The 14191-nt window shown below is 46.8% G+C and overlaps 1 protein-coding gene across 23 annotated transcripts in view; it reads right to left on the bottom strand.

The window, feature by feature from the left end:
* The window catches only part of sulf2b (sulfatase 2b), a 181541-nt gene that overhangs the window by 8037 nt on the left and 159313 nt on the right, over positions 1–14191 (bottom strand). For all 23 annotated transcript variants that reach the window (XM_090184522.1, XM_036988225.2, XM_090184526.1 and 20 more), the window contains 4 exons: positions 10136–10264; positions 8634–8690; positions 5322–5457; positions 2500–2725 (listed from right to left, as the gene is read on the bottom strand). In XM_090184522.1, coding sequence (XP_090040648.1) covers positions 2500–2725; positions 5322–5457; positions 8634–8690; positions 10136–10264 — 548 coding nt within the window. The remainder of the gene's footprint in view (positions 1–2499; positions 2726–5321; positions 5458–8633; positions 8691–10135; positions 10265–14191) is intronic.

Raw genomic sequence — 14191 nt, 5'->3', positions numbered from 1 at the left:
TGAGAAAACAAGCCATCTATAGTAGAGGTATTCAAATCTTACCCTACAAGGTCCAGAGCCTGCTGGCTTTCTGTTCTACCTTATCATTAATTGTACACACCTGGTGTCCCAGGTCTAAATCAGTTCCTGATTAGAGGGGGGAAATGAAACAGCAGTGGAACTGGCTTTGAGGTCCAGATTTTTATTTGAGGGGTATAGAGAATCATTGATGTAATGGCTCTCGTTGGAATGAGTGGACCAAAGTGCAGCATGGAAAGTGTTCATGATTTTATTGATCAAAGAAACACTCGAGCAAAGTAACAAAACAAAAGCGAACAGTTCTGTCAGATAAACAGATACTAAACAGAAAATAACCACCCACAAAACACAGGTGGGAAAAAGGCTGCCTAAGTATGATTCCCAATCGCTCGAGGCTGAAGACCGTCGCTGGCGGCGGCTCCGGTGCGGGTCGTAGACCCCCCTCCTCCCGCAGATCCCTACGCTTAGGTGGCGGCCCTGGTGCATGGACCTTCCCTGGAGGAACCGGGCCACAGATCATCGCCAGAGGCTCCGGACTGAAGACCGTCGCTGGAGGCTCCGGACCACGGATCAACGCTGGAGGTTTCGTGCCATGGATCATCACTGGAGGCTTCGTGCCATGGATCATCACTGGAGGCTTCGGGCCATGGATCATCACTGGAGGCTTCGGGCCATGGATCATCACTGGAGGCTTCGGGCCATGGATCATCACTGGAGGCTTTGGTGCCATGGATCATCACTGGAGGCTTCGTGCCATGGATCATCACTGGAGGCTTCGGGCCATGGATCATCACCGGAGGCTTCATACTTGGAGCTGGAACAGGTCTCACCGGACTGAGGAGAGGTACTGGCAGCCTAGTGAGTGGAGCATTCACAACACGTCCTGGCTGGATACCCAATCTAGCTTTGTGAGTGTGGAGAGCTGGCAACGGACGCACTGGGCTGGGCTATGACGGCGCACTGGAGGCATAATGCGTAAAGCCAGTGCAGGACACACTGGACCGTGGAGGCACACCGGAGGTCAGGAGCGCAGAGCTGGCACAACTCTTCCTAAATGGATACCCCCCATAGCCCGGCAAGTGCGGGGAGCTGGAACGGGCTGCACTGGGTTGTGCTGGCGAACTGGGGATACCATGCGTAGAGCTGGCGCAGGATAGCCTGGGCTGAAGAGACGCAAGTGCGGGGAGCTGGAACGGGCCGCACTGGGTTGTGCTGGCGAACTGGGGATACCGTGCGTAGAGCTGGCGCAGGATAGCCTGGGCTGAAGAGACGCACCGGAGGCCAGGAACGCTGAGCACAATCCCTCCTGGCTGAATGCCCACTCTAGCACGGCAACTGCGGGGAGCTTGCAGAGAGCCACTGGGCTGTGGCTGCTCACCGAAGGCATGTTGCGCAGAACCGGATAACACAGTGCTTGACACAGTCACTCACTCCCCACGGTAAACACGGGGAGTTGGCTCAGGTCTGAACCCTGACTCCGCCAATCACCCTGTGTGCCCCCCCAAAAAAGTTTAGGGCTGCCTCTCGTGCTTACTTCGTTGAGCCAACTCCTCGTAATGTCGCCGTTCCGCTTTAGCTGCCTCCATCTCCTCCTTTGGACAGCGATACTCTCCAGCATGCGCCCAGGGTCCTTTCCCGTCTAAGATCTCCTCCCATGTCCACTCGTCCTTTTGACCACGCTGCTTGGTCCTTCTTTGGTGGGTAGTTCTGTAACGGCTCTCGTCGGAATGAGTGGACCAAAGCGCAGTGTGGAAAGTGTTCATGATTTTATTGATCAAAGAAACACTCGAACAAAGTAACAAAACAAAATCGAACAGTTCTGTCAGGTAAACAGATACTAAACAGAAAATAACCACCCACAAAACACAGGTGGGAAAAAGGCTGCCTAAGTGTGATTCCCAATCAGAGACAACGATAGAGAGCTGCCTCTGATTGGGAACCACACTCGGCCAAAAACAAAGAAATAGAAAACATAGAATGCCCACCCTAATCACACCCTGACCTAACCAAATAGAGAAATAAAAAGGCTCTCTAAGGTCAGAGCTTGACAATTTAACTATATACACTATGTATTAATAACTAAACACGCATTGTATTTTTTGCTGTTTGAAGCTGGTGTGCAAAACAGAAAGTAAAAAGATGCAAAAGCTCAACTTAACCACAGAAATCATAGAAATAGGGAACATAGAACAGACCTACCACTTATCAGACTTGCTTTCCAGTAGAATGACAGATTAGATTTTTATGTGAATTTGTCCGGGTCGCCCACAAAGTTACACAACCTTTCAATAATGACTGTGGGTGAAGGTATTATTGTCTCCACAAGGTGACGCCCACATTCCACATCCGTGACAAGAAGTGAGACTGCGTTCATGCAAGGTTGAGTGAGTGAGGAACATTTTGTAAAGCAGAATTTTGTGTGTGTGACAAGAGTGTTTGTTTATGAGTGCGAGAGAAACCCATTCTTTCCACTCCACTTACTCTTCTTGGAGAGGAGCTTCTTCTTCTTCAAGGTGCTGAGTCTGAAGCTGGGGTGCTGGTCACAGTTACAGCCATCATGCTCTGTGTTGCTCTCCGCCTTGTGCTGGGTGTAGTACTTGGACTTGATGTTGGCAGGGCCATCCTTCCGGGCTGCCGACATGCTGGCCATGCCCTTGCACTTATACAGCCTCAGCTTCCCTGTGGCATCCTCCAAACACTGCCACTTCTGCAGGGAGACAGAGGAGAGGGGGACATGAGATAACACTGAGAGAAACCTATAGTGTGTCTTTACACACACACGCCGTGCTTTACGAGGTGAAATTACTTGCAGGTGGAAACAAGCGACACTAAGTAGCCTCAAGTTAACGTCCATTCCCCCGTCTGTGATGTTGTTTCAACTGCAGTTAACAGGTGATGATGACAAACCATGGCACGGCAGAGAGGAGAGGACCTGCATGTGACAAGATCCTCGTCTCTTCCCCTTCTCATCTCTGCTCCCACACCGTCCCATTCTGTCGTAATGAACAGGCAGCTACAGTACAGTGGTGTACACAGACAGAGGACCAAGCAGGGCCGCTGCAGCTCCGTCTCCATCTAATTATGATACAGAGTCTGTTGACACTTTCTCTGTCAGTGGTTACTTGTGAAATGACAGAGAGAGCTTTCTAATTAACATATTCGATGTCAGATGGGGAAAAGGAGTAGACGTGTCAAAAGAGGAAATCCAACAGGATCCAAGAGAGAATAAGAGAGCCGCTGACAGTGAGAAAGGACTTTCTACTTCAGGAGAGACAGGAACAAAAAGAAGTGAGAGTGGAGGAGATTGATAGGTTGGATACAGAGACCCCTCGGGAACTACTGTTCAATGGTCAACGTTGTTAAGATAGATCTAAGAGCTTGAAATTGCAGGTGTGTTTGATCTGACAGCTAAAGAACTGTCACACACACTCCCCCACTGTCTGTCATTAGCGAGGGGGGAGGGGGGGGGGGGGTTTCATGTGTGTGTGGCCTGGGGGGCATAGCTATGGCAACAGACCTGACTCAAAGCCTAATCACCTGAAACACAGCTCTTCAGTTTCAAAGGTTGGTCCTCCTGTCTGTCTGTCATTGGGGACAGAGAGTGACAAAAGCACCTGTCTATCCTGTCTACACCCACTGAGAAACCAACCTGCAGGGTATATACTCCACTCCTTCCCTATACCTCTCCAAAATAACAAAACCCAGCAGCTCACTATCTCTCTACACCAGCAGGTGATCAAGAGGATACAGAGCCATTTTAAGTAGAATCTCAGACATTCCAATTAACTGATACTAATGGAGGTGGAATGCCAAGAAGAGATGGATGATTGGAAGTGACTTAGTCGGAAAGTATTCAGACCCCTTGACTTTGTCCACATGTTGTTTCATTACAGCTTTATTCTAAAATGGATAAAAAATATTTTGTAAATCGCTCATCAATCTTTCTCCCATTCTTCTCTGCAGATCCTCTCAAGCTCTGTCAGGTTGGATGGGGAGCGTAGCTGTACAGGTATTTTCAGTTCTCTCCAGAGATGTTCAAATCGGGTTGTGTCTGGGCTGTGGCTGGGTCACTCAAGGACATTCAGAGACTTGTTCCGAAGCCACTCCTACGTTATCTCTGGAGCAGGTTTTCATCAAGGATCTCTCAGTACTTTGCGCCGTTCATCTTTCCCTCGATCCTGACTAGTCTTCCAGTCCCTGCCGCTTAAAAACATCCCCACAGCATGATGCTGTCACCACTATGCTTGACCGTAGGGATGGTGCCAGGTTTCTTCCAGACGTGAAGCTTGGCATTCAGGCCAAAGAGTTCAATCTTGGTTTCATCAGACCAGAGAATCTTGTTTCTCATGTTTAGAGAGTCCTTTAGATGCTTGTTTGGCAAACTCCAAGTGGGCTGTCATATAACTTTTACTGAAGAGTGGCTTCCGTCTGGCCACTCTACCATAAAGGCCTGATTGGTGGTGCTGCAGAGATGGTTGTCCTTCTGGAAGGTTCTCCTATCTCCACAGAGGAACTCTGGAGCTTTTTCAGAGTGACCATTGGGTTCTTGGTCACCTCCCTAACCAAGGCCCTTTTCTCCCAATTGCTCAGTTTGGATGGGCGGCCAGCTCTTGGAAGAGTCTTGATGACTCCAAACTTCTTCCATTTAAGAATGATGGAGGCCACTTTGTTCTTGGGGACATTCATGTTACCCTTCCCAGATCTGTGCCTCGACACAATCCTGTCTCGGAGCTCTGAGGACAATTCCTTCAACCTCGTGGCTTGGTTATTGCTCTGACATGCACTGTCAACTGTGGGACCTTATATAGACAGGTGTGTGCCTTTTCAAATCATGTCCAATCAATTGAATTTACCCCGGGTGGACTCCAATCAAGTTGTAGAAACATCTCAAGGATGACCAATGGAAACAGGACACACCTGAGCTCAATTTCGATTCTCATAGCAATGGGTCTGAATACTTATGTAAATAAGGTATTTCTGTTTTTAATCTTTAATACATTTGCAAACATTTCTAAAAAACTGTTTTCACTTTGTCATTGTGGGGTATTGAGTGTAGATTGATGATGATTTTTCTTATATTTAATACATTTTAGAATAAGGCTGTAACAAAATATGGAAAAAGTCAAGGGGTCTGATTACTTTCCGAAGGCACTGTGTCAACTGTCAAGCGTCTTCATATGTCTTAAGTGTCTTCCGTCTAGAGTGTTATGCTTGTGCATCTGTGAGTCTGAGTGTGTGTGTTACTGGGAATTTGACTGTTAATTCAAGTGTGACCATATAATGTGTGTGTGCCTGCGGCCTACCTGTCCCAGCTGTTGGCAGGGTGTCTGGTACTCTGCTCTCTGACACAAGTCCTTGACCCGCTGGTACTTAGGCAGGAAGTTCTCCTCCTGGGCCACATCCTTCCCTGGAGGCGCATCACGTATGTGAAGCAGCTTCCTGTGATAACACACACACACACACACACACACACACACACACAGAGTTATGGAACTGTACTGAACAAAAATATAAATGCAACATGTAAAGTGTTGGTCCCATGTTTCATGAGCTGAAATATAAAAGACAGCAGAAATTCCATACGCACAAAAAACATATTTCTCTCTTGAGAGTGCGTTAATAAGTACAAATTCACAGCGCCGACTCGTCCAAGTAGGAGAGGAAAGGCTGCCAGATTTGATCAAATGTTGATAATTTATTGTTCAGAATATATCTAATTCTTTCGTTGCCAGATGATTTAATGTTCATTTCTAATGTTCATTTAATTTCTAATGTTCATTTCATTTTGATGTTAATTTCATCACAGTCCATGTCAGAGCAAAAACTAAGTCATGAGGTCAAAGGAAGTGTCCGTCGAGCTCCGAGACAGGATTGTGTCGAGGCACAGATCTGGGGAAGGGTACCAAAACATTTATGCAGCATTGAAGGTCCCCAAGAACACAGTGGCCTTCTTAAATGGAAGACGTTTGGAACCACCAAGACTCTTCCTAGAGCAGGCCGCCCAGCCAAACAAGCAATTGGGAGAGAAGGGCCTTGGTCAGGGAGGTGACCAAGAACCTGATGGTCACTCTGACAGAGCTCCAGAGTTCCTCTGTGGAGATGGGAGAACCTTCCAGAAGGTCAACCATCTCTGCAGCACTCCACCAATCAGGCCTTTATGGTAGAGGGGCCAGATGGAAGCCACTCCTCAGTAAAATATATGACAGCCCGAGTTTTCCAAAAGGCACCTAAAGACTCTCAGACCATAAGAAACAATATTCTCTGGTCTGCTTAAACCAATGTTGAACTCTTTGGCCTGAATGCCAAGCGTCACGTTTGGAGGAAACCTGGCATCATCCCTATGGTGAAGCCTGGTGGTGGCAGCATCATGCTGTGGGGATGTTTTTCAGAGGCAGGGACTGGGAGACTAGTCAGGATCGAGGAAAAGATGAACTGAACAAAGTACAGAGATCCTTGATGAAAACCTGCTCCAGAGCACTTAGGACCTCAGACTGGAGTGAAGGTTCCCCTTCCAACTGGAGAACAACCCTAAACACACAGCTAAGACAATGCAGGAGTGGCTTTGGGACCAGTCTCTGAATGTCCTTGAGTGGCCCAGCCAGAGCCCGGACTTGAACTCGATCTAACATCTTTGGAGAGACCTTTAAATAGCCGTGCAGCAATGCTCCCCATCCAACTTGACAGAGCTTGCGAGGATCTGCACGGAAGAATGGGAGAAACTCCCCAAATACGGGTGTGCCAAACTTGTAGCATCATACCCAAGAAGACTCGAGGCTGTAATCGCTGCCAAAGGTGCTTCAACAAAGTACTGAGTAAAGGGTCTGAATACTTATGTAAATGTCATATTTTCATTTTTTTTTATTTTATATATTTGCAAACATTTCCAAAAACCTGTTTTTTGCTTTGTCATTATGGGGTATTGTGTGTATATTGATGAGGATTATTATTTTTTTAAATCAATTTTAGAATGGCTTAAATGCAAAAAGAAGTGGGAAAAGTCAAGGGGTCTGAATACTTTCCAAATGCACTGTACATGTGGGGCGAGGGTGTTTTTTGGTGTTGTGTGCAGTTGCTTTCCTCTGCATCTTTGCATGACAGCTGGGTTGGCGGACTGGGCACTTTTCTAACCTGGGGGTTACACTGTACGTATGCTTGACTGTCTCTGCACTGCTTCTGATTGAGGTTGGGAGAGGGTTTAGGGCTTATTTTCCTCTGCTTGAATGGGCTGGGTAATAGTCTGTCTTATTGTCGCTTCTGCATCAGGCAGTTTCAACGCAGAAAGTGGCCAAAAGTGAAGAAGCCCATGAGGGAAAAAACAATTGAATCCATTTCAGAATAAGGCTGTAACGTAACAAAATGTGGACAAAGTCAAATGTTCTGAATACTTTCTGAATGCACTGTACGTCCAACCGGCCTCACAACCGCAGACCAAGTGTGACCACGCCAGCCAGGACCTCCACATCCGGCTTCTTCACCTGCGGGATCGTCTGCGACCAGCCACCCGGACAGCTGATGAAACTGTGGGTTTGGACAACCAAAGAATTTCTGCACAAACTATCAGAAACCATCTCAGGGAAGCTCATCTACGTGCTCGCCGTCCTCACCAGGGTCTTGACCTGACCTCAGTTTAGCGTCGTAACCAACTTCAGTGCTCTCCTACGATGGCTTCAGGCACGCTGAATTCGTGGGCTCTTCACGGATGAATCCCGGTTTCAGCGTGTATGGCATAGTGTGGGCGAGCAGATTGCTGATGTCAACGTTGTGAACAGAGTGCCCTATGTGGCAGTGGGTTTATGGTATGGGCAGGCATAAGGTACTGACAACGAAACACAATTACATTTTATCGATGGCAATTTGAATGCACAGAGATACCATGACAAGATCCCGAGGACCATTGTCGTGCCATTCATCCGCCGCCATCACCTCATGTTTCAGCATGATAAAGCACAGACCCACGTCGCAAGGATCTGTACACAATTCCTGGAAGCTGAACATGTTACAGTTCTTCCATGGCCTGCATATATCCAGCAACTTCGCACAGCCATTGAAGAGGAGTGGGACAACATTCCACAGCCTGATCAACTCTATGAGAAGGAGATGTGTTGCGCTGCATGAGGCAAATGGTGGTCACACCAGACACTGACTGGTTTTCTGACCCACGCCCCTACCTTTTTTTTAAGGTATCTGTGACCAACAGATGTATATCTGTATTCCCAGTGAAATCCATAGATTAGGGCCTAATGCATTTATTTCAATTGACTGATTTCCTTATATGAACTGGAACTCAGTAAAATCTTTGAAATTGTTGCATGTTGCATTTATATTTTTTAGGTGTATATTCACTAGGTTGTTACTGGATGGTCCAACATGCTAATTAGTCATGACAATATTCTGTAAACCACAGCTTTGCCTGATTTGGTTTGATATCAAGTATCAGTAGGGTAATATTAAAGGCAAGAAACTCATGAAATAATGAGGCATTGAGACTTTCCTACTCCATACCCTATTACACACTCAGATGGATGTAACCAGATGACTTAATTGGTACACAGAGACATTAAAAATAAACTGCAGTATGGTTATTTAAAACAGTGACATTATTACTCGTGACTCACCCTCTCTCCACCAGGAATGAGTCTCGCCACACCTTCCCCTTCTTGTTCACCTGGAACCTGAGAATCATGAGAGAAAAGGACAAATCGATCGGCCATCTCCTTCATTAACCAGGTTCTACATTCAGAACGCAATGTAACGCTTGAGGAAATTAGAATTCCTTCAGTCTGTAGAGCAGAAGCCTCCAGTGATTACCAAAGGCAACAGGTTGGAAGGGAGATCAAAACCAGCCCTGGGTCAAATTATCTCAAATGGAAATCTATTGACACCACACTTCAGGTGTTCTTTAGGAAAGGGGTGGGGGGAAAAGAGTGATCGAATGTAGAAGAAAGTAAAAGAAAGTGTGTGGAATAAATTGGTCTCTTGTCCGGGTGCTCTGACCTTCTCCTGGCCGGGTGTTCAGATATGAGTTATCGATCCATCGACCCCCGCACTGCTCCCTCCCTCTCCCTCCCTCGCCCTTTCCTTCTCCCTCCCTCTCCCTCCCTCGCCCTTTCCTTCTCCCTCCCTCTCCCTCCCTCGCCCTTTCCTTCTCCCTCCCTCTCCCTCCCTCGCCCTTTCCTTCTCCCTCCCTCTCCCTCCCTCACCCTTTCCTTCTCAATCTCTCCTTCTCCCTTGCCCTTTCTTTCTCCATCTCTATTCTTTCATTGCCTTTTCTCTCGGTCTCCATCTCTTTCTCATCTCTGTCAGGGGTATTGGCATCACAGCCAGCAGTAGTGACCAGGCAGACACCCAGCACAGGTTTGCTCTCCTCCATCCCACCCAGTCTCTTGTCCTCCTCTCTTCCAAAAACCCATCCCCACATCAGACCAGCCAGCTAGCCTCCCAGCCTCCTCTGTCTGCCAGACAATTTCACAGGCTGGCGAGTCCATCTCTCCCTGATTGCAGCTGCAAAGCTGGAAGAGGGAATAGAGAATCCCTCAACACACACACACACAAACACACACACACACACACACACACACACACACACACACACACACACACACACACACACACACACACACACACACACACACACACACACACACACACACTCATCCGCTGGTGAAAGACCTTCCTTCACTCGATGGCGTTGGCAGGGAAGCTCCTGTAGTTATTACCACAGGTCCCCGTTGACATATCTTGGAAGAATGGAGAAGGATTATTTCATATTTTCTTAGATTTTTTTTCATTAACGAAAGCAATATCCAAGCTGGGCAGGAGGAAAAGGTGTCGCTGGGATGTGGATGTAATCTCAACGGATGCCATGGTAACCTGGCATGCCAGGCCAGGTCCACAGTTTTGAGGAAAACTCAGGTGTTAGATTTGGCTCTTTTGCAGTGATTTTACCAGAGTACAGCAGGATCCCTGAGGGAACTCAGACCTGTCAGTGGCCTGTGCCAATGTACGACTCATAATAATATAAATCAATGGCCTGCCAACACACAGAATACACATATTTTATGAGCGTGCCATAAAATATCCATGGGCAGGATGTTTCCCTTTTGGCTCCATATCCCACCTGTTGACTGGTCTCTCTATGTCCAGCAGCTTGAGGATGGACTTGCCGTCCATGTCAGGAGGGACGTCCATGCCAGCGATGTCCAGGATGGTGGGTGCCAGGTCAATGTTCAGCACCATGTGAGGGTTGCTATGGAGACGCAGGGGGAGATAAGGGGATAGAGGTCGTTACCAGGCATCGTCAGATGGTATCTGGTCAGTTAAAGTCAGCTGATAAGAGAGAGGGAGAAAGGGGTCTGTGTGGAGAGAGAGACAGAGAGAGAGAGAGAGAGCGAGAGACAGAGAGAGAGAGAGAGTAGAGGAGGCAGGGGGAGATGACAAATAACTGCTCCAGAGATCTAGGCAGGAGGGAATATGACCCTCAGGACAGAGAGAGGAAAAGGAAGCGGTGGGGTTGGGGGGGTATTTAACCCGTAAGGCGCCAAACCCGAACGAGTGTGCTTGCATACTCCCTTAAAAGACAGCTTGGAAAGGGAAAAAAAGCAGCAATAGTGTTTGTCCATTTTGAGACACTTTATTCCTCAGAATAGTCCGAATTAATCTAAGATAACTCAAGAAATCTGTCATTAATTTTGCAGTTTTTTCAGAGGAGATCTTAGTCAAGCAATTTTACATCTAACTCAATTAAAAAAATGTGCATGAAAAAGAGTTGTCTCTTGTTGAATGACAACAAAGACTTCATTGAAGAATCCCGACTGTTGACCAATCACTGAGGGGAGTAGACTTCAGCTACTGACATCGGCTTGCCTCTAGAAAAATGTACGTGTGCCCGAGCAGCAGAAAAACACATTTACAGAAGTCCAAAACGAACAAAAACATCACAAAATGTTTCGGCTGGGTAGCACGCGGGAGCCTTTAGGCTCTCTCCCCCCTCCCTAAATCTTCCCTCCACTCCATCCACTTTTTCACTAACTGAGAAATCCCATGATCTCCTCGTGAAACGGCTTTTGCTGTCGTAATCTGCTTTTCCAGGGAACAGAGTGCAGAGACACCCTGCCCGTGGTAAACAACACTAATGCCCAAGACCTTGTGTCGGACTAAGGGTAGGAGAGAAAATGAGAGGAGAGAAAGGGAGAGGAAGGAGAGCCAGAGGATTGGGGAGAGGTGGGTCCAGGTTGAAGCTGGGGTGGGGTGATAAGACTGGCTGTGCATTGCTGAGAGGTGATGACATAGAGCAGGAGCACAGAGGGACATGGATGATGGTCTGAGTGACCTAATCCCTGGCTCTACAAGACTTAACACCGAGTAGTGATGTTAAACCGACTATCTAAATCAGAGGTGTCGAATCTGTTTCATTAAAAAAATATATTGTAAAATGACTAAAACCAAATGTAAACTGTTGTCGTGTCTTTGGCTATTATTAAGTGATATGACATGCTATTCTATAAAATAATTTCTCTGTAATTAATATGACCTGATCGAGCTAATCATGTAAATGTAATTAACTAGAGAGTCGGGCACCACAAAATAATATTTATAGAGCTGTTATCTTCCGAATAAACTCTTAAAGACCTAGTAATATTTTACATCAATAGCAGTCAATATTAATCGTCACCTTAATTCGGTCTCATCTGAAAGTTGTAAATTCTTGGTTATCTTCACGAACCCTGGCTAACAAGTTGAATCAGCAATTCAAAATTGGGTTTCATTATTTATTTACTAAATACCAAACTAATCACACAGAATTACACATACACATAATGAATCATAACTTGATTACAAATTACGTCATAAAGGAAAACGTCCCTAGCGGGCAGAACTGATATGACAGCTTGTTACACAAAAGAAAAGGGTCTGGTTTGAGTGAAAGAGTGGGAAGACTGAGTAACAAAGGAAGAAGCTGTGCTATCGTAAATACAGTATCTTATGCATTCTAAATTACCGCCCATTTTAAAAAGGAAAATGCAATAAATATTTACTCTGAGCTGCGCTTCGGTAGGTTGGTGGTAGATGGAAGGCCGTGTTGCCAAACCGAGTCCTTTGTCCTTTGAAGAATGTCTATGGTGGTCAATTGGATACGTTGTAGTAACGTCGTTGTGTGATAGACGGGATACTCTTGTCTGTTCCTTCCTAACCCTCGTTTGCAGCTGCTGTTGCTAACTCAACGGCTAGGAGGTATCACTTCTGTAGTGAATAAGAGTTCAAAGTTCATACCATTCGCAACCAAAGCTCACGTTGATGTTGGCTTCGTTCTGTAGTTAATATCTTAACCATTCTGACATCGGACCGTCGTCCTCACATCCTCGGAACAGGAGGTTATATTGTCGTCAAGGCTTTATATAGTGGAGCGAGAAGGGCGTGTTTGAAAAGTTTTATAACCCATGTCTCTTCACAGGGGCAGCCACTGATTAAGCAGAGCTCTAACCTTATGAAAACCCAAATCTCTCATTTGGAAGCTAAAATTACATTTCATCTCTTCACCAATAATTTTATATTCAAACATTTAAATTGAACAACAATTCCAAGTGAATCCGATAACTACAATGTGCAGACTTTCCACTGTAGAGTTTATGTCATCTTATCATTGATGAGAATGTCTCAGATGACAACCGAACTGACACGCTATTCATTAAGTACCACCGCATTATGTTCAATTGGTCGGATTACCAGAATATAGTTCATTTCCCCCCCCCCACCTTCTGATGTTCCCAGAATCTCTATGTTAACCAAGGGGTTTGCAAATGTAACATCATTAGGGTGGAGAGAGGAAAAAGGGGGGAAGAGGTAGAAAATATAACCAATTTTGAGTACGACCATCTGGACTTCGTTGAAGACTGAATGCGCCTCCCGTGGCAAAATGAGTTTGACACCCCGGATCTAAATCATCCAAGCTGGATCAGGACGGGGTCTGGAGAAACAAATGAGATCTGTCTCTGTCGGTCCGTCCGTCTGTTGGTCCGTTCGTCTCTGTCTGTCCGTCTCTGTCTGTCGGTCTGTCTGTCAGTCGTTATGTCTCTGTCGGTCTTCTCTGTCGGTCGGTTTGTCAGTCTGTCTGTCTGTCTGTCTGTCAGTCAGTCTGTCTCTGTCGGTCCGTCTGTCTGTTGGTCCGTTCGTCTCTGTCAGTCCGTCTCTGTCTGTCGGTCTGTCTGTCCGTCGGTATGTCTCCGTCGGTCGGTTTGTCAGTCTGTCTGTCTCTGTCAGTCAGTCAGTCAGTCTGTCTGTCTGTCTGTCTGTCTGTCTGTCTGTCTGTCTGTCTGTCTGTCTGTCTGTCAGTCAGTCAGTCAGTTTGTCTGTCGGTCTGTCTGTCCGTCGGTATGTCTCCGTCGGTCAGTCAGTCAGTCAGTCAGTCTGTCTGTCTGTCTGTCTGTCTGTCTGTCTGTCTGTCTGTATGTGTCTGTCTGTCTGTCTGTCTGTCTGTCAGTCAGTCAGTCAGTCAGTCTGTCTGTCTGTCTGTCTGTCTGTCTGTCTCTGTCGGTCAGTCTGTCTCTGTCGGTCGGTCTGTCTCTGTCGGTCTGTCTGTCTCTGTCGGTCTGTCTGTCTGTCTCTGTCGGTCTGTCTGTCTGTCTCTGTCGGTCAGTCTGTCTCTATCGGTCAGTCAGTCAGTCAGTCAGTCAGTCTGTCTGTCTGTCTGTCTGTCAGTCTGTCTGTGTCAGTCGGTCGTCTCTGTCGGTCTGTCTGTCTCTATCGATCTGTCTGTCTCTATTGGTCTGTCTGTCTGTCTCTACTGGTCTGTCTGTCTGTATCTATCGGTCTGTCTGTCTGTCTGTCTGTGTCAGTCGGTCATCTCTGTCGGTCTCTCTGTTTCCATCGATCTGTCTGTCTCTATTGGTCTGTCTGTCTGTCTGTCTGTCTGTCTGTCTCAGACATCATTAGGGTGGAGAGAGGAAAAAGGGGGGAAGAGGTAGAAAATATAACCAATTTTGAGTACGGCCATCTGGACTTCGTTGAAGACTGAATGCGCCTCCCGTGGCAAAATGAGTTTGACACCCCTGATCTAAATCATCCAAGCTGGATCAGGACGGGGTCTGGAGAAACAAATGAGATCTGTCTCTGTCGGTCCGTCCGTCTGTTGGTCCGTTCGTCTCTGTCTGTCCGTCTCTGTCTGTCGGTCTGTCTG

The sequence above is a fragment of the Oncorhynchus mykiss genome, chromosome 9, assembly GCF_057628025.1.
Source record: "Oncorhynchus mykiss isolate SJ-2025 chromosome 9, ASM5762802v1, whole genome shotgun sequence".
Lineage (NCBI taxonomy): Eukaryota > Metazoa > Chordata > Actinopteri > Salmoniformes > Salmonidae > Oncorhynchus > Oncorhynchus mykiss.
This window is presented reverse-complemented; position numbering and strand designations above follow the sequence as displayed.